General features: G+C 47.2%; 1 protein-coding gene across 6 annotated transcripts in view; it reads right to left on the reverse strand.

Annotated features, from left to right (window-relative positions):
* SLCO4A1 (solute carrier organic anion transporter family member 4A1) overlaps positions 1-20,992 on the reverse strand; it is a 67,273-nt gene that overhangs the window by 14,478 nt on the left and 31,803 nt on the right. For all 6 annotated transcript variants that reach the window (XM_075901079.1, XM_075901080.1, XM_006126183.2 and 3 more), the window contains 4 exons: positions 16,073-16,963; positions 11,430-11,520; positions 7,927-8,048; positions 6,347-6,458 (listed from right to left, as the gene is read on the reverse strand). In XM_075901079.1, coding sequence (XP_075757194.1) covers positions 6,347-6,458; positions 7,927-8,048; positions 11,430-11,520; positions 16,073-16,820 — 1,073 coding nt within the window. In that variant the 5' untranslated portion in view covers positions 16,821-16,963. The remainder of the gene's footprint in view (positions 1-6,346; positions 6,459-7,926; positions 8,049-11,429; positions 11,521-16,072; positions 16,964-20,992) is intronic.

Consider the following 20,992-nt stretch of genomic DNA (forward strand, 5'->3'; position numbering starts at 1 on the left):
CCCCAGGGAGCACAGGGCCTGTGGGGGTGTCCCCACTGGACCCAGGCTCCCTGCGGGGCTTCTGTTTTTGAAATATACAAGAGCCCCACTAGGGGGTATGTCTACACTAGCTCGTTAATTCGAGCTAGGTAGGCAAATCAGGCAACAGGAGTTGCAAATGAAGCCTGGGATTTAAATATCCTGGGCTTTATTTGCATGTTCCCGTCTGGCCGCCATTTTTAAATCCCTCTTAGTTCGAAAGAACTGCCCACGGCTACACGCGGCAGTTTAAAGTTAATCCGAACTAAGTCCTTAGTTCGGATTAACTGTTACTCCTCGTGGAGGCACCCTCATCAACTAATCGAATAGTCGATGTAAATCCTATTGACTATTTGACTAGTTAATTAATCTAAATTTAACATCCCTAGACAGTAAGCTGCCCCGGCATTCACTGTCTAATTACATTTTAATAGCTCAATCACATGCTCCTTGATCTCTACGCTTATGTTTGCATCATCTTGGTGCGTGGGGGACTTTGCCTCTTTTGAAAGGCTTATTGTTAAAAAGCACCAAAGGCAAAGCAATGAACTTTTAACTTCCTCCCTCTCCAAAGCTAACACAGTGTTAAAGCTGTGACACAAACTCAAGCAGGCAGGTAATTCAAAGGGAGGAGTGTAATATTGACTGCGGCCTTTTGTTTTGGAAATCAGTGCTGGCCCGATAAGCATCAGTTTTGTGAGGACTGCTTTGTATGAAATTCCCCTTCTCTGATCAGTCCCAGTAAATTATTTATCAAGTATATCTCTTGTATATTGTTTGAATCTCTTACCAGATCGACAACAGCGCACTTTTTCATGTGCACAACCAATACAAATCTGCAGAGGGAAGTCGAAAGAAATGCTTCCTTTAACAGGCCTTTGTGAACCAGCAATCAAGCCAGAACTCACTGATGGATTATTTCATCCTATTGGCTTCATTCCGGGTTGTTGCTGGCTGCAAGAACAGCATCATTTTTTAAGCAGCACATGATTGCTGAGGAGCAGGAGCAGACTGCTTGGACCACATTGAGTGGTACCATACTCAACAGGCTATTCCACTTATTTCCAGTGGAACCCTCTTTCTCTATGGAAATGGAACAGGAGGAAATGTGTCAGAGTCCAGCCTCTAATTAACATGAAACTGACACGCCTGTAACATGAAACTGTCTTTGCCCTTTTAACTGGCACATCAACCTATTCATCCAAGGCTGCCACATTCACAGATGTGATCCTTGTCTCTAGAACAGCATCCCTTTAAGGCAGTGGTGGGCAACCTGTGGCCCATCAGGGTTCTATGTGTGGTCTTCGAGACATTTTGTTTACCGTTGCCTACAAGCAGGGTTGCCAGATTCCTCTGGTTTCTATCCAGGTGATTTTCCCCCCCCTACCGGTATTAATAAAGTGACACCCACGTAAAGCACGAGCATGTGAAGTAAGGTGCATGCTGATTGCACGTAACAGTGCACCCAATCAAAGTGCTGCTACAGTTCAATCGGCACACCCAGCAAATTCTAGGTACGCCAGTACAGTGAGCAAAACTACCTTGTCCCCGGAGACAATTTTGGTTATGACAATCTTGGAGCCCACTGAGATGAAGAAGGGCCACTCATGCAGTCCACTTGCTAGCCTTGATTTCCCAATACTGCTTTAAGGCATTTCCCTCAAACCAGCAAACACAGAAGCATGTAGAGTTGTTGTTGATTTTTTAATAAAAAGGGACAATTTAACTCCATTTTTAAGAGCATAAACATACATTCACGTCTAGATTGGCTCTTACTTTATATGATCTGGTTTGCCCACCTTTAATTATTTGCTATGTGTTGTCCAGGAACAAGGTACATTACCAAATGTTCAGGACCAATGAACTGCTCCTGCTGCCTTCACTCAGGCAAAACCTCCCTGAGACAAACTGGAGTTTTGTTTCAGTGAGGCATGCAGAGTGTTTTTAGCCGCAGCTTCCGCATAATTATTTAAATGCAGGTTTTGAATTTAATTTCCTTGTGGAGAGTTATGACCTCCGAAAATGGCACTCAGTCAAGAATGTCAGTTAATAACAAGGCTGAAATCGGTTCAATGCAGAATTCTTAGTATTCTTCACAAAACCTCCTTAACCCCTGGTGAACTGCTTTGGTGTCACGCTATGTGAATAGCTGCTTAGAGTCAACAAAAGTTGGCTACTGTATGAGGTAAATTCTACTGTGCATCTGTTTGAACCCTCCTTGTCACACACAGAGGAAGTTAATGATTCTAAAATTTACAAATGATCCGTAGCTTCAGTATGAGGATTCTGCAGCACCTAATACTTTTGTTTGCGGTGTGGGGGTATAACCTATTGACTAGCGGCACCTAAGAATGATTCTTGGAGAGGCTGAAGAAGTAAACACATAATGGCTGGTGGTGTACTTTTTCATAGAAGCTGAGTATATCACAACTAACAACTAACTCTTGTACATTCAGTTAACACAGAACTTCAAACATTGTGAGCAATAACATCGTCTGGTAACTCCCAAACTTTACAAATTGGTATCTTGTAGCTTTATTGCCTGACTCTTTCTGTCTCCCACGCCCTTCCAGAGAAATGTTAACAGCACAGAGAAATTCTAACACTCAGTAGTAAATGTGTGGCATGTATCTTATTTAGGTCATTTGTTTATTGACATTTCCAGGAAACTCCTCCCAGTTAAATTGAATTTTGGCCTGTGTAGGTGGCTACATTTACATCAGAAGCTAAGGATGGATTCACTTATCAAGCTAGTGTGAATATAAATAGCAGTGTAACTGCAATAATATAGGATGTGTTTAAATTACCACATTAGGTTAATTTTATGTAATTCAACTTTTGAGCATATAATTTAATAAATTCGATTCTGCATGTGCCTACTTGGTGGCTGTGGTCGATAGAGCACCTCTTCACTGCCAGGGGCTGTATAGAATCAAAGAGTGATGCACTATGGGTAGCTAAACTATACCCCCATCTCTGCATCAGATTGGAATTCTGGACAAGGGTTCCAATGCCTCGTGGGATGAAAACATAGTTGTGGGTGGCAATGGGTATGTGGCACCCTCCTACCATGTCCATGGCTCTCAGCCAGCCTTGTCCTGCGGTATGCTTGTCTAAGTGTCTTTATTTTCACGTGGCATTACTGCGTGTCCCTGGTGCAGCCCTTAACCACCAGGCCCTGTGCAATTTTGGCATAGATATCAGTGCTTCTTTTGCTGGTTCGGAACTCTGCCTGCATAAACTCTCCCTCTCCCCCCACCTCAACAATCAGAGCCAGTGTCCCCTGTGTGCTCCCTGCTGGAGGCCTTTATGATCCTGGGCATGCTCTGTTGGGATGAGCTCTCCACGCTGCTCCAATGGGAAACGAGCATTCAAACATCCTCAGGGATTTTCCTGTTTGCCTGCCTTGAGAGCACTGGAATTCTAAGTGCTCACCTGAGCATTCACACTGGAGCACTCTGGATCGCCACATGAGGCCAGTAACTCCAAATTTATCCTTTTCAGAGAGGACATGGTTATGGAAGAAGAACGGCTGTACTGGGTCAGACCAAAGGTCCATCTAGCCCAGTATCCTGTCTTCCACCAGTGGCCAATGCCAGGAGTTCCAGCGGGAATGAACAGAACAGGGAATCATCAAGTGATCCTACCCCTGTCACCCATTCCCAGCCTCTGACAAACAGAGGCTAGGAACAACCTTCTTATCATCTTAGCTAATAGCCATTGTGAACCTATCCTCCATGAATTTATCTAGTTCCTTTTTGAACCTTGTTAAAGTTCTGGTCTTCACAACATCCTCTGGCAAGGAGTTCCACAGGTTGACTGTGTGTTGTGTGAAGAAACACTTCCTTTTGTTTGTTTTAAATCTGCTGCCTATTAATTTCATTTGGTGACCCCTAGTTCTTAGGTTATGGGAACAAGTAAACAACTTTTCCTTACTCACCTTCTCCATACCTGTCATGATTTTATAGACCTCTATCATATTCCCTCGGTCTCCTCTTTTCTAAGCTGAAAAGTCCCAGTCTTCTTAATTTCCCTTCATATGGCAACCGTTCCTAATCATTTTCGTTGCCCAATACAGTGTTTACACTAACCTTAATTTGAGGTGTGACTGTCACCTCAGGCTTTTCTCCACTTGTTCTGGAGGAGTACAGGGACTGATTTTCATAGCCCTTTAGGACAAGGGGAGGGACCCAGCAGTCTAGACACACTCACACACATTCGACCTAATGCTGAACTCATGGACCTAAGCTCGTAGTGCAGACCAGCCTGTAGACCAGGGTCTCCCAACCTATGGGTCGGGACCAAAAGGGTCGCCAAGTGTCTCCCCAGGTGGCTCTGTCCTCCCTCCTCCCCGCTGTTTTTGAATTGCGCTGGGTCACCAAGTCTTCCTGAATTGTCAAAATGGGCCCCCATCTGGAAAAGGTTGGGAACCGCTGCTGTAGAGAGTGGAAGCTGAGGAACGGCTGAGCTGTGCCCAGTACATACCCACCGGTGTCAGTTAGGTTTGTACTTGGCTCAGCTCAGCCACGCCTCCAATGTGCCAGCTATACTGTCTTGACCACACTGCTATGTATAGTCATGCGAGCATGGCAAGAGCTGGCGTGAGTGTATGTGAACCACAAGCATGGGAGTTACACTCCTCGGCTGTAGTACAGACCCAGCCTGGGTGTGCGCCTACTCAGAGACCCAGAGACTGGAATCCTGCACTCTCCCATGCCTATTTTCATAGCTGACTCGTGGTAGCACCCAGGAAATGCACCATCTCTCAGTGCCCCTACCAAATTTTAACAACTAAATGGGGTGCCCTTCATGCCCCCTCCCTGTTCCTCTGGGTCACAAACACTCCCTGCAGCCCCTCCTCCACCAGACACCAGTTGCCTACGGCTACTTTGCATCAGATGAGTATACAGGAAAACATGACAAAGAAGCTGATTGATACGACAGAAAGGAAATGGAATAAAATAAAAAGGAAACAGAGATAAACTCGGACAACAGGAAATAGATTCAAACCAGAGATATGGTGTGAGACTTGCCGTGAGAAAGAAAAGGGAACAAGGACGAAAATCAAAGGCATATGGGAGGTAGCCAGGATGCAGCTAAAATAAGAGGAAAATAAAAGAAAAGAGAAGTGAAAGATAGGGAAACACTGGACAATAACAAGTGTGCGTGATTATAGAGAGTGAGTGGTTTCTACAACATCACACCAATTTGTGGAGAAGAATCAAAAGATTGTGCTCCTGAATGGTGTTTAGATCAGTGTTTCCCAAATGTTTTGGTACCTGGGACCAGCTAGCTGCCTTCAGAAACTGTCAGGGAGAATTCAAGGACAAGAGCTGGTTCATGGACTGGTTGTTGAGAATCACTGGTTTAGACTACAGTGATGACTGGCATTAAGCCACCTGTCGTAAAACCCACGCTGTAATATATCCCGGATGGTATGTGGTTCTCTGTAGGCACTAAATTGTGCCTATGAAAACATTCCTACGGGTAAGAGTTGCTGGAACACACGGTGTTCGAACTAGCGGGGTAATGTATGCATACCGAACTTGCTAATGAAGCCCGGGATTTGAATTTCCCGGGCTTCATTAGCATAAAGCCGGCGCCGCCATTTTTAAAAGCCAGCTAGTGCGAACCCCGTGCCGCGCGGCTACACGCGGCACGGGCTAGATAGTTCGAACTAGGTGAGAACGAGGTGTACAGATAGTTCGGAATAGCTAGCTAGTTCGAACTATCTAGCCCGTGCCGCGTGTAGCCGCGCGGCACGGGGTTCGCACTAGCCGGCTTTTAAAAATGGCGGCGCCGGCTTTATGCTAATGAAGCCCGGGAAATTCAAATCCCGGGCTTCATTAGCAAGTTCGGTATGCATACATTACCCCGCTAGTTCGAACTAGCGGGGTAGTGTAGACATACCCACCGATACTCCATGCACTGGACTATCAGTGAACTGGATTGTATTTCAAAGGCTGAAACGCAAACAGTTCCATGAATGTAAACCATCCCCATGTCAACAGCAGAGCTGCAGTTGGTGACTAACGTTTCTAGGTTCAGTCCTGGCTCTAGCACTGAATCTGGAAAATGAGGTGGATGGTACCTCCCTCTACAGGAACATTGTAGAATGTATGTCTGTCAGGTGTTTGGGGGGTGATTGGCTTGACCTTGTGAGGTGCGGAGTGTCATCAACTCAAGCTGATTTCAGTCGCATCCCTCAGGAGCAAGCCCCGGGTATTGCAAAGTATTTTAACTACGGCTGTCAAAAGCCAGCAGACACTTGGGCATTTCCCTAATTCTGGCAAGAGCTCTCGGAATGTTGCGCACACCCAAAGCTCACCGTGGCAGATCTTTCACAGTTTTCCCAAAGTCGGGATCCGAGGCCGTTTCGTGGCTCCCGTCTTTCAGCTGATGAGCTTCGGAGACTCTCATGACGGTGTAGCGCTGGGATCCTGAAAACATTGAGGTGGGAAATAGAGACTATATGAGAGAAGTTTATGTACTACACGAGGAGCAAATTCATGAGAGGGGGCGGAGAAATCATCATAGTACAAACCAGGTGCTAGTAGGACTCCACTCGTCAGAAAACGCTCAACAGAAATGTTCCAGTGTAAAAGAGGATTTTTTTCCCACTGGATATTTTTGTGCAAACACTTTCCCACTTCCTAACCAGCCCAACAGCGAGCAGTTAGTTGCCCAATTCTCTTTGAAATTAATATGAGTTGGGTTCTTGACTCCAATTTATGCCTCTGAAGCCCTCCCTCTCCTCTCTAATTCCTCTGTCTCATATTTATCCCCATTTTCCCCCTACTCTAGGGGTGGGGAACCTAAGGTCCCAGGGCCAGATGTGGTCCCCGGCTTGCTTGGATCTGAGATTCGGGGTTGCCCCTCAGCGTTGGGGAGACCACTCTGGCACTCCAGCACTGCAGAGGGGCTGGAGCACATAAAATCTACTAGCCCAGGCCCTTCTAGGCTCTGGTGTGCGAGAGGAACATGTGGAGTGTCTTTCTCCTTCTCAGTCAGGGACCACATCAGTGAGAGTTGGGGGGAGGGGGTTGCCTCTCACTTATGTGTGGCCCCTAACTGATTTTTCTGTGGGTCAGCGGTTCCTGACCCAAAAAAGACCCCTGCTCTACTTATTCATAAGAAGCATAAAGGGGCCCAATAGAGAAAGACAACAGACCACTGGGAAGACAGGTGGCTGTGAAACAGAAGGTGTGAAATCAATGTCTATATTACACTTTAAAAAACAAGAACTTTTCCCCAGCCTGGTGTTTCCTCATTCATTGGCATGCATCCAAAAAGGGCACTACGTAGTCAGGCATATCTCAAACTAGGGGGAGACAGTGCGTAGGAGTGAGTGACAATCAAAGTATTATGCACATCTGCAGGACAGACAGAAAATGTCACATTAGCTCAAGTGTTCGGCAAATGAGAACAAAAGACAGAGATGAATGAATGGGGAAGGGAGGGGAGAGAAGCAAACAAAAGACTTAAATACATGGGTGAAATTGTATCCTGTTCCTTCCGCATGTGTATGCAGATATGTGGAGCATGCAAGCAGAGTCTAAATCCCTGATTGCAAATGTTAGTGGCATGAAGGGACAGCCTAAATAGCAGGCTAATAGTAACAAACCAACGAAACAGGCTTCTGCCCCGCTGGAGTAATTAACAACTAATGATCAAAGGTTTTTTTTTTTTTTGTGCCAGCATAAAGCAGACAATTTGCATCGCCTCCTCCAACAGCCTTAATGAATCCGTGACACTGAACTGAGACACTAGGTTTGGATCGCAGCAGTAGCATGGCTCAGGCAGTCGCTCGGCTGACATAAGGAGTAATGAGTCACGGCAGCTGCCCTCCATTAAGAAGATCCCAATGTGCTCTGCCTGACATTACTTAGGATTTCATTCTTCACGTACCTGGCAGCCGGTGAGGATAACCCAGAATGGGGATGGCAGTGAGGAGGGCGGCGGCGCCGGCACCCAAGAACCCTATCCACCAGGCCCCAACCCAGAGCGAATGATCTGGGGTTAGATCAATTCTGCAAAAGAACAAGGGAGAAAGACAGTTACCTCACTGGAAAAGAAGGGCACAAGCTTGACTCTAACCCTGGCCTGGATCAGGAGTAGCAGGTGACATCAGGAGAGACACACCAAAGTAAAACAGGCACAAGGCAGAGGGCGATGTGCCCCCAAGTCTACGTGGTGCAAATGGCAAAATGAAAACGTGTTCTCCCGGACACTAGTATAATACTGGAGCAACGCCCTGGATGGCAAGGGAGAGTGCAGATGTAAACTGGTGCACCTGTGAGCAGATTTCAGGCCTTGAATTTTATTTCTTACTGAAAAATAAAACCACTGTGCAAGGGGGCTCTGTGCTATAAGGAGCTAGAGGAAAGTGAGCGTTATCATTGCAACATTGCTGTGAGCTACATGTTAACTTGATAGCCTCCCTTGAGTGAAGGGCCGGGGTGGAGCTGTGCTGTCCAGGGGAGGACAGAGAGAATGTATGGAGAGTCAGAGTGTGACTGTTCTGCTTCCATAGGGGAAGGGGAACAGTATTTCCCTGCTTTTCATAGAACAGCTTTCTCTCCTTTGGATAGTTCCTCTGGCTGACAAGTGAAGAGAACAGACTGAAAGCTCCTCCCCTCTCGGTGCCCCCTCGCCATGCACAGCTAGAGGTCAAATATCAGCCTGGCCCAGGCTCAGCAGGGAAATCACAGGGCATTACTCCCCCAGATTCCCCTGTACAACTGAATACGGTCTGTGGCAATCCTACAAAACCAGAATGACGTGGCTGAGGGTTCCCAGCCTGGATTCCGCACTCAATGCCAGGGTGAAACATACTGTCAGCCCTTGACATTCGCCTGTAAATCAGTCCCAACAAAGCGCAGTACAAAAAGCTAAACACGCCTTTGTATTCACCACCCTCCTCAGACCCTAGAATGGAAGCAAAGGGACCACTTTGCCAAAGAGCTCCCGATTCACAAATAAACTGCACAAAGAATGCTTCTGAACTCAAAGCAAATTCAAAGTCTGGGAACAGTGAATTCCGTCCGCAGCACAAGCTGCTTCAAAGCTTCTCCGAGCTCAGATGTTCCAAACAGTGTGTCTTATCACAGGAGGGGGTAAATTTAGTGCTGGTCTTTCATTGCTGGAATCAAAGGGGAAGTAACGTCCCCCACCTTTTCCGTCCCTTTTTTGGTATGTCACCAAAGAGCAGAAGTCTGGTCCGTGCATTTGGAAGCAGCAGGGAACCGAGCTGAGAAAATAACATCAGACGAACTCCAAAGCGCTCAGCATTTGAGGCCAGATTTGCAAGAGAGCTCAGCTCTTGTCTAGACAGCTGAGCAGAACAGGCTGAATTCCACGCTTGACCAGCACTCCACCGGTCCCATTGAGACCAACGGAGAGCCCCGCAAATCCACGGATATCCGCTTTATATCTGCATCCGCAGATGGGGCTGCAGATAGCCGCTGCTCATTTATGGAGATATGGAGATGGACACACATTTTATATCTAGAATCCTGCACATTTGTGGATGTCCGCTTTATGGCCATGGGTAGCCGCACCCGCAGCTGATGGACGCAGATATCCACAGCTCTTTCTTGCAGATGCGGATGCAGATTCCACTTTTGTATCCACTCAGGGCTCTACCTATGGAGAGCCCACCACTTTGGCAACAATGTGAACGGCTGGGAACACTTCTGAAAATCTGTCTAGGACTTGTAGGCACCGACAGAGGTGCGGAGGTCTGTTGGAAATCTGGCTGCTTCTTCTGGGGACAGACTGGGGAGATGAAAGGTGTTGAAACTATTGCAACCAGGTCTCTAAAGTCTGGTGCCCCTCTAAGTGGCGCACACAAGCAAGTTTCTGGATGAACGAACAAGATATTTTTACCTGGCTACCTGAGCTTCTGCTCCAATGTGAACTGGAGACTACAGACTGCCCCGCCATCTTGGCCAACACAATTTGTGTCTTATATGATCCCTGCTACTGTAGTGTCTCAGCTAGGGTGACAAATAGCAAATGTGAAGAATCAGAAAACTTTTTTTGGAGGGCGGGGGTGGGGGCGCAATAGTTTCCTATGTAAAACAAAGCTCCTGATGCTTGGACAATCCCAATAATATCATCCTAATCTTGGGACATTCTAATCTTTAATGCCTTAATCCTGTCAGATAAAGGAATACTGTTATCTTTATTCTCCTGGGGGAAACTGAGGCACAAAGAGATTTGCCCAAGGTCAAACAGGAAGGCCAAGGCAGAGCAGGCAACTGACCTTAGGTTTGTCAAAGCCTAGCCCAGCACCCTAACCACTGGACTATCCTGCCTTTCAGATCCATAGCACTGTCAACGACTCATTCATGACAATGAGCCTGAAAACATGAATTGTTTAAAACTGTATTTTTCTCTAAGCATTCATCAGTTCCAGGTTCCATTTTCATTTCTATTTGGGTCACTCTGCCTGTGTTCAAGAGCAGGTCAATCTTTTGCTACAAGGCTTGTTGCCAAAAGCAGCAGCAGCAGCAGCAGCAATGACAATAAAATGATCCAATCCATTCCTTGGCCAAACATCACAGCAAAATAACAGGTCAGGCTCAGGGGTCGCTGTAAGCTGTGTGCTTGGGTGGCCACCTGAGAGAGATTCAAATGCCACCCAGCAGATGAGCAGAGTGCCCATAGCCAGCAGCGTGTGTTTTTAGTGGTGGTGCACATCCGCACACATGCCTTGGTGCACATAACAAAATTTATTCTGCAGAGGGATGGAAAAAATTAGAGGGACTATTGGCCAGGCTTGCTCAGAAAATGCTTTTGCAGGGACCATTCATCTGTTGCATGAAGAAAAAAAAAGGGCGGGGGAGAGGACCCAGTAAGCCAGAGTGACAGAGTGGCAATAGAGCACGGGTGTCTTCCTGGAGGGTCGCAGCGCTGGGCCAGCTGCCAGGGGAGCAGACCGGCGCTTGAAATTAAAGGAGCCGCAACAAAATGTCCCAGACGGTTTTTGCTTTTTTTTTTTTTTTTGTTGCTCAACCAAAGAAATCCCTGGGGGTTGTGAATTAAAAAAGGTTGAGCACCACTGCACTAGAGGACTATAGTGAGGAATAGTGGCAAAGGTAGCCATGCTCCATACATAATGGGACTCGTTCAAGAAATCCTCTTGCTCATCAAAGCTCAGCTACCACACGTGCCAAACCACATGGACAATGTGCTTTGGCCTGTAAGGAATTCTTTTCTATTAATAAAAACCCACCCCCACACTCCTGCCCAGCCCACTTCCAAATTCACTGCTGGACAAAATTTCTCTGAAGACAATGGTTTCCCCCAACCCCCATTTCAGGTGCTCAAGGTTTTTGTCTGTCATATGTTTCAAAGCAACTGTGCAGCGGAAAGGAAAAAGAACAAATTTATTTTTACCAACTTACTGTCTGCCAATTTCAGTATAAATATTTAGAAACATTCCTCCTACCAGATAACCTGCTGCGGGCCCCAGTATGGCAGCAGTGTAGAAAATAGCTGAAAGAGAAAATAATCAGGGTTACAAGATCCTTCACATTTTACCAAAAGCCCTGTCCCTGCTCTTGCTTTTAGCCAAATGCAACACCTCGTAGAGTGGCAATAGGCATGGCACCGAGCAAGGGAGTGCTAGGAAAGTACCACGAGCTCAAGTGCAGCCCTGGAAGGAAGTGTGACTCACAAGGCTGTACCCAGGGTGCGGTGAGTGTGACATTTGACCCAGGCACAATACCATAGGGGCAGAAAAAGGGAGCAGAGAAATGCTGGGAAAAAAGGGGGCAGAGAATATGCTTGCTCATGCTGGGTATTAAAAATGCATAGTTACAACTTGGGACTCACACACACACAGCTCTGGGTCTCAGCTCCCTCCTGCTGGGAGAGGATGTGGGCTGCAGACACTGGAAATCCGCCTTCATTTTGCAAGGCCGGATTCTGGACTGCAGGGGGCAGAACCGCCTGGCCAGCTGGAATTTCCAGCAGGCTGTCATGCTGAGCTAGGTAACGCTCAGATGAAAATATATTGGCTGTTAATTACAAGCTCTCTCGGTGGTAAAAAAAAAAAAAAAAAATCAATGGGATTCAACCCCCGCATCTCCTCACTCAGGGAACACAGTAATTTGCTGCGTGTCTTTACCAGCGGTGTATGTTCCCTACACTGTCTCAGACCCATTGATGGGGAGCGAGGGGAAACAAAGGGGGCAGTTGCCCTGGGGCCTGGCGATACAAAGAGGTCTGGGCTCCCAGTGGCTGCCACAGTAGCAGTAGCTACTTTAAATTGCTGCTGGAGCACCACATGGGGCATTCCACGAGGCGCTAATGGCTGGGACGGGTGCTTTGCAGTCCAGGCAGCACTGAGGGCTGGTTATCCCCAGCCACACCCCTTCCACCAAGACCCCGCCCTTTTCAAGGGCATGGAGCCGCCCCCTTTTCCCCACACCTTGCCCTGGGGCCCACGGTGGCTGTCTCTCTCCTCAGGTACTCCAGCAAGGGAAGTAGCAGGCCTGCAGACCTGAGTTCCTAATGGCCTGGCATGGGCGTATAGTCCAAGTCACAGCTTTTCCATGTATTCATCCCATGGCTGTGACATAGGGAGATGGACAATGACATATCTGGGACTAATCCAAGTACCCTTTAGAGGCAATGCCTGTGTTTGGAAAACAGGAGCCTAAATTGGTTTCATTAGAAAAACTGCTATGTAATTGGAGATCAACTTATTATTATTTACCAGTCAAAGACTCGATCCTGTGAGTACAGACTACCAGGCGCAATGCTCACTACTGTGAATAGTCCCAGTGTCTCACTGACGGTGGCAAACAACATGCACGGTAGTGCCTGCACGACTGGAGGTATGTTTTCCTCTACCCCTCAGTGCCATCAGAAGAGTGGCATGGGGCACTGACCTGAACAGATCCTTGACGACTCTCATGATTTCTTCCTCTCTATCCCCACAGCCCTCAGGTGTGCCAGCTCAGGCCCTTAGGTCTGCTCCTAAGACAACTGAACTCAACTGGAGTCTTTCAACTGAATCCAGATTAGGCCTTGGTGAACACGTTCCCTATCACGCCAACATATATTAAAGGCCTTTTACAGTGGCTATATGATTAGACATGTCTAGAAGAGGATCTTTTTTATTTTTATATAAATATGTTAGGGTACGTCTACACTACAGTGCTAGTTCGAACTAACTTAGTTCGAATTAGTTAATTCGAACTAAGATAGTTCGAACTAACGCGTCTAGAACTAAAAACTAGTTCGAACTAGCGTTTTGCTAGTTCGAACTAGTAAGTCCACATTGAGTGGACTCTGAACAGGGCTTAAGGATGGCCGGAAGCAGTGCCGGCAGGGCATAAAAGGAGGACTTAGAGCATGGAGATGCTGTCTCAGGCTAGCCGAGGGCTGCGCTTAAAGGATCCCGACCCCCACCCCGGACACACAGTTCTAAGGGGTGCCCCGCTTCCAAAGAAGTTCTGGCTTGGAGTGCCCTGAGTGCCCACACTGGGCACATCACACCACTCGGCCATCAGCCCGGCTGCACTTGCCGCAGGCTGCCATCTGGGGAGAGGGAGTAATTGGGGGGCTGCAGGAGAGCTTCCACCCCCAGAAGCCCGCAGAGCCAGCCCAGTCCTCCCCATCGGGGGCTCGTACCCCATTCCTCCCTCACCTCCTTCCACTTACCCTTCCCTAGCCCCTCTTCTTATTGATGTACAAAATAAAGATAACGTTTCTTCCAACATTGACTCTGTCTTTATTGAACAAAACTGGGGGACACTGGGAAAAGGAGGTGGGAGAGGGGAAGAGAAAGGCTGGGAGAGGGGAGGGCAACTAACATGATCAGGGGTTGGGAACAGGTCCCAGATGAAGAAAGGCTACAGAGACTGGGACTGTTCAGCTTAGAAAAGAGGAGACGGAGGGGGGACAGGATAGAGGTCTCTAAAAGCAGGGGTTGGGTGGAGAGGGTGCATTCAGAAAAGTTCTTCCTGAGTTCCCATAAAGAAGGACTAGAGGACACCAAAGGAAAGGAATGGGTAGCAGGCTTGAAACTAGTAAGAGAAAGTTGTTGTTCTTGACAAAGCAAATAGTTAACCTGTGGAACTCCTTGCTGCAGGAGGCTGTGAAGGCTACAACTAGAACAGAGTTTAAAGGGAAGTGAGATAAAGTGATGGAGGTTGGGTCCATGGAGTCCTATTAGCCAGAGGGTAGGAGTGGTGTCCCTGCCCAAAGTTTGTGGAAGGCTGGAGAGGGATGGCACGAGACAAATGGCTTGGTCATTGTCTTCGGTCCATCCCCTCCAGGGTCCCTAGGGTTGGCCGCTGTTGGCAGACAGGCTACTGGGCTAGATGGACCTTTGGTCTGACCCAGTACGGCCATTGTAAGCTCAGGGCTCAGTGTCGGGGGTCTCAGTGGACCCCCTTGATTTTCATGCACACCTGGTCCTGGGTGGCCAGGCTGGCAGCTCTCCTGCCCTAGACGGCCACTTTCCTGTGCCTAGTGCGGAGATCGTGGACGAGGTCCACGATGTCCACACTAGCCCAGGAAGGTGCCCGCCTCTTGCAGTCCAGGGCAAACTCCCGGGAGCCGCCAGCCTGGTCCCGGCAAGAGGGGGTGGGCTGGGGGGCATCGGGTGGGTGGCTCTGTGCCGTGCCAGGTGCAGGGTCTGCTAGCTGGGTGCTGGCAGGCTTGCACCTGGCACGGGCACCGTAGCCAGCCCGTGCCCCTTTAAGGGGTCCGGGGCCGGGAGGGGGGCATAGAGTTTCCCTGGTGTTGGCCAGAGTGGCCACCAGGGAAACCTGGGGAGGGCTAGCCTCCCACTAGTTCGAACTAAAGGGCTACACAGCCCTTAGTTCGAACTAGCTAGTTCGAACTAGGCGTTAGTCCTCGTAAAATGAGGTTTACCTAGTTCGAACTAAGCGCTCCGCTAGTTCGATTCAAATTCGAACTAGCGGAGCGCTAGTGTAGCACCTATTAAAGTTAGTTCGAACTAACGTCCGTTAGTTCGAACTAACTTTGTAGTGTAGACATACCCTTAGTCTCTATATGGTACCATGAGATTTCACGGGCAAAACCCACTTCCTCAGATGAGAGTAGAGAAAAAAAGGAGGATCCTCCCAATTTATAACAGAAAAAGAAGGGAGAGGTGGAGAAATAAATACCTGTCCATTGTAGTGCCGGTACTACAGAGGCCAAAAGAGTGGGCAGTAAGTGTCCCATATTTAGCTTTTTTATGTTGTTTGGGTGTTAAATATAATGGCTCATTCATTTCATGTCTTTATTCAGGCCCTGAGAGATAGTGTAAAATTTGCATATGAAGGCGAATTCCGCAGTCTCTCTCTCTAGTTGGCTTCTGAAATCCCTTTGTAGAAGAATGGCTTTTAAATCCATTAATGAGTGCTCAGGAAAGTTAAAATGTGTTCCTACAAGTTTTTGTGTATTACCATTTCTATTATCCGACTTTAACCTTTGTCATGGAGACTGTCCAGTTTGGCCAATAATATACATGGCAAAGAGGCATTGTTGGCACTTGATGGTATATATCACATTAGAGGATATGCAGTTGTATGAGCCCCTGATGTTCTGGCTTATGTATTCAACTAGCCTCATTAGCACCAGCACTACAATGGACTGGTATTTTTTTCTCCCCCTCTCCCTTCTTTTTCTGTTATAGATTGGGAAGATCCCCCCTTTTTTCTCCACTTTCATCTGAGGAAGTGGGTTTTGCCCACAAAAGCTCATGATACTATATATATGGTGCTACAGGACTACTCATTTTTCTAAAGATTTAAAGTAATGCATCTAGTTGTTGGAACGTTCAGGCAACTTAACAATATTCTTCTAGACAGTATACAACTGGAGGGAAAACTCAAAAGCTTCCAACCTGTAGCTTCTCTCCTCCTATTTTTATCTCTTCTGATATTTGGAACAAATGACCGGGATTACCCTGGTGAGCTACTCCGGTACTTTACATTCAGTGCCAACACAGATGCATTTGATTTCCCTTTAGCTAGCGTGACTGATCCAAACAAAAGGCTCTTCCTTGGCAGGCTACTTGACTTACCGATATACACTGGAGAGTAGTTGGACTTGACATTTTCATCTAAGTAGGTCACACCAAGTGTGTAGAGTGGAGTGGCTCCAATACCATGCAGGAACTGCCCAAGCATGAAGACAAATCGGTAGTTGGAGAGGGTTGAGACACTTTCTGCACATTGCATGCTCTGGTTGGATGAGCACATGCCGATATCTTCGGTGAAGTGCACTTCATACTGGCTAGTGACAAAGTGGGGTAATGTGAAGACAATAGAGCCGAGTCCCATAATGAGCACTCCCCAGCCCAGCCACTGGGGTTTATGCCCATTGCCCCCAAAGTAACTGACAAAAGTCAAGCAGACACACGCTGCTATGTCGTAAGAGCTTGCAATCAGGCCGCTCTGGTAGCTCCGCAGGTCAAAGCGCCGTTCTATTGAGGTGATGACTGTATTAATGAAGCCGTTCACTGTCATCCCTTGCAAAAAAGAAGCCACGCAGAGGAAACACAAGATCCCCTTAGGAGTGTTGAAGAACTGTAAACAACTGGGTGTGAAAGCCCCCCACCCGCACTCAAGTTCCTCTCCCGCGGAGGAGACATATTTAACTCCGTTGATGCACTGGCTTTTCGTTTCAGATGCGGCATTGCAGAGAGGTTTCACACTAGAGTCTGAAGGGCTGTTTGTGTTGGAATATAAAGTGTCACTGCTCTGGGGTGTGTTACAAGGCTCCTTTGTAAACTGTTTGAATCCATTTTCTTTTGTCAGATTCTGAGTCATTTCTATCAATGGGCAATCAAAGGCTTGTGTGGCGGTTTCTGGCTGTTTAACAGCGTAGTGACAACTTGGCTACCAGCATGTTGCACTTTGTGGCCAGTTGGAAGCAGGCAGAGGGGGTATGTCAGGTTCTAGACCACTTCATTCTGTGACAAGAATATGAGAAGAAGTTAGCAAACATGACTGGCCAAGCGGCTCACCGTTCTCTCTGATTTCTGTACCAAACCTTCTTTCAGAACCAATTCTTTCCAAGGTGAGCAAAACACTCAAGCTGCATTGAGGATTTCACATTTCCCCAGGCCTAAGTCTGCCAATGGATTGAAATTGGCAGAGTCATCTTGAAAAAGGAAGGAGAAAACTGTGTACACTAAAGCATAGTCATGGGCAACCTAACATTCATACAAAAGAGGATGTGCCGTCAATTCAGCAGAAATGCTGTCCTGTTCCCTTATTACTACAATAATTTATGCTGAAAGAATATCTCAGTGTGTCTCATGGGAACAGGGAAAAATTCTCTGCTCTGATACACATGTGCAGCTTCCATGGAATCCGAGGGCAGAATGCAGCTGCTTGTCATTCTGAAAACGTTCAGCACAAATGCTGAGAAGTACAGAACCAAACTGAGACCATGCCCAGCCTATTTGTCTGCTTTATCCACTTGTTTTGTCCTGTCTGCCGCCTAGGTGGCAAGCTCCGTGGATCAGAGACTGTCCTCGTGTTATTCATCTGTATAGGACTGACCCTATTGGGGCCTGGATCCAATTTTAGAGTCCCTAAGCACTATGATAATAGAGATAATACATCATACCCCTTGGCTATGTCTAGATTGGCATGATTTTCTGGAAATGCTTTTAACGGAAAACTTTTCCGTTAAAAGCATTTTCAGAAAAGAGCGTCTAGATTGGCACGGACGCTTTTCCGCAAAAGCACTTTTTGCAGAAAAGCGTCCGTGGCCAATCTAGACGCGCTTTTGCGGAAAAAAGCCCCGATCGCCATTTTCACGATCGGGGCTTTTTTGCACAAAACAAATCTCAGCTGTCTACACTGGCCCTTTTGCGCAAAAGTTTTGTGCAAAAGGGACTTTTGCCCGAATGGGAGCAGCATAGTATTTCCGCAAAAAGCACTGATTTCTTACAGTAGGAAGTCAGTGCTTTTGCGGAAATTCAAGCGGCCAGTGTAGACAGCTGTCAAGTTTTTCCGGAAAAGCGGCTGATTTTCTGGAAAAACTGGCCAGTCTAGACACAGCCCTTATGATTAGGGGGCTACCAAATTCACAGCCATGCAGAACGGACCAGGGACTGTAAAATCTGGCTTTTTGTGTGCTTTTACCATATACTGCACAGCTTTCACAGAGGAGAACCAGCGTTTCTCAAACTGGGGGTCCTGACCCAAAAGGATATGGCATGGGGATCCCAAAGTTATTTCAGGAGGGTCACAGTATTGGAAAGTGGTGGGCCACTTGTAATGTTGGCCAGGTACCCAGCTCTGAAGGCAGCACCGTGGCAGCAGGAGTACAGAAGTAAAGGTGGCAATACCATGTCCATGTCGCTCTTACTTCTGGACTGCTGCTTTCAGAGCTGGGTGGCTAGAGAGGAGCAGCTGCTGACTAAGGGGCCAGCTCTACAGGTAGCAGCCAAAAAGTAAGGGTAGCCACACCATACCAGGCCATCCTTACTCCTGCACTGCTGCTGCTGGCAGCGGCTCTGCCTTCAGAGCAGGATTCCTGGCCAGCAGCCACTGCTCTCCAGCTGCACCGCTCCGAAGACAGTGCTGCTGCCAGCAGCCATGCAGAAGGGTAACAATACCTCAACTCCCTACAATAACCGTGTGACCTCCCTCACAATTCCTTTTTGGGTCAGGATTCCTTCATTTACATTGATGTGGGGAACCTTTTTTGAGTCGGGGGCCGCTGACCCACAGAAAAATCAGTCGGGGGCTACACACAAAGGAGAAGCCAAAAAACAAACAAACCCCAAACCCCGAAAACCTCACTGACATGGCCTCTGATTGAGGAGAAAGACACTCCCCACATTCCCCTCACACACCACATCCTAGTGGGGCCCAGACTGGTAGATTATGTGCGCTCCAGTCCCGCTATAGGCACAAGCACCCCAATGCTAGGGAGAGCGCTAAACCTCGGGGGGTTGGATCCAGGCAAGCTAGGGGGCGCATCTGGCCCCTGGGCCTGAGGTTCCCGACCCCTGATTTGCACCATGAAATTTCAGATTTAAATATCTGATTTCATGTCATTTACGATTTTTTAAAAACCTTCAACCATGAAATTGACCAAAATGGACTGTGAATTTGATAGGGCCCTACTTACGAAGCAAGACCTGACAGGTGGATCAGCCGTAACAATCCAACTCCATTTACCAAGGTGCAAGTGTTACAGCTGCTCAGTGTTGTGCTATGCCAGACCTGTAAGGCAGTGTGCCAGGTGTTAAAGGTGCTTCAGTTTCTAGGCCATATAAATACTAACCCAGATATCCCTGGGAGGAACTGTTTGAGAATTTGAAAGTGGAAGGCAGCTTGGGTGAAAGTGATCATGAAATCAGAGTTCACAATTCTAAGGAAGGGTAGAAAGAACAGCAAAATAGAGACAATGGATTTCAGGAAGGCGGATTTTAGTAAGCTCAGAGAGCTGATAGGTAAGGTCCCATGGGAATTAAGACTGAGGGGAAAAACAACTGAGGAGAGTTGGCAGTTTTTCAAATGGACATTATTAAGGGCCCAAAAACAAGCTATTCCGCTGCACTGTAAAGCTATAAAATATGGCAAAAGACCACCTTGGCTTAACCACGATATCTTGCATGATCTAAAAATAAAAAAGGAGTCATATAAAAATGGAAAGTAGGACAAATTAAGGCAAACAACACAGGAATGCAGGGACAAGATTAGAAAGGCAAAGGCACAAAATGAGCTCAAACTAGCCATGGGAATAAAAGGAAACAAGAAGACTTTTTATAAATACATTAGAAGCAAGAGGAAGACCAAGGAGAGGGTAGGCCCATTGGTCTGTGAGGAGGGTGAAACAGTAACAGGAAACTTGGAAATGGCAGAGATGCTTAATGACTTCTTTGTTTCGGTCTTCACCAAGAAGTCTGAAGGAATGCCTAACACAGTGAATGCTAGTGAGACGGGGGTAGGTTTAGAAGATAAAATTAAAAAAGAACAAGTTAAAAAAATCACCTAGAAAAGTTAGATGCCTGCAGTTCACCAGGGCCTAATGAAATGCATCCTAGAATACTCAAGGAGCTGATAGAGGAGGTATCTGAGCCTCTAGCTATCATCTTTGGGAAATCATGGGAGACAGGAGAGATTCCAGAGGACTGGAAAAGGGCAAATATAAAAAGGGAAATAACCCAGGAAACCACAGACCAGTTAATTTAACTTCTGTGCCAGGGAAGATAATGGAGCAAGTAATTAAGGAAATCATCTGTAAACACTTGGAAGGTGGCAAGGTAATAGGGAACAGCCAGCATGGATTTGTAAAGAACAAATCATGTCAAACCACTCGGAGGGTATGTCTACACTACCCCGCTAGTTCGAACTAGCGGGGTAATGTATGCATACCGAACTCGCTAATGAAGCCCGGGATTTGAATATCCCGGGCTTCATTAGCATAAAGCCGGCGCCGCCATTTTTAAAAGCCGGCTTGTTCGAACCCCGTGCCGCGCGGCTACACGCGGCATGGGCTAGGTAGTTCGAACTAGCTAGCCATTCCGAACTATCTGTACGCCTCGTGGAACGAGGTGTACAGATAGTTCGGATTAGGAAGCCTAATCCGAACTATCTAGTCCGTGCCGCGTGTAGCCGCGCGGCACGGGGTTCGCACTAGCCGGCTTTTAAAAATGGCGGCGCCAGCTTTATGCTAATGAAGCCCGGGAAATTCAAATCCCGGGCTTCATTAGCAAGTTCGGTATGCATACATTACCCCCCTAGTTCGAACTAGGGGGGTAGTGTAGACATACCCGGATAGCTTTCTTGGATAGGATAACGAGTTTTGTGGATAAGGGATGGATGTGATATACCTAGACTTTAGTAAGGTGTTTGATATGGTCTCACATGATATTCTTATCAATAAACTAGGCAAATACCACTTAGATGGAGCTTCTATAAGGTGGGTGGATAACTGGCTGGATAACCGTACTCAGAGAGTAGTTATTAATGGTTCA

This window comes from Pelodiscus sinensis, chromosome 18, assembly GCF_049634645.1.
Source record: "Pelodiscus sinensis isolate JC-2024 chromosome 18, ASM4963464v1, whole genome shotgun sequence".
Classification (NCBI taxonomy): domain Eukaryota; kingdom Metazoa; phylum Chordata; order Testudines; family Trionychidae; genus Pelodiscus; species Pelodiscus sinensis.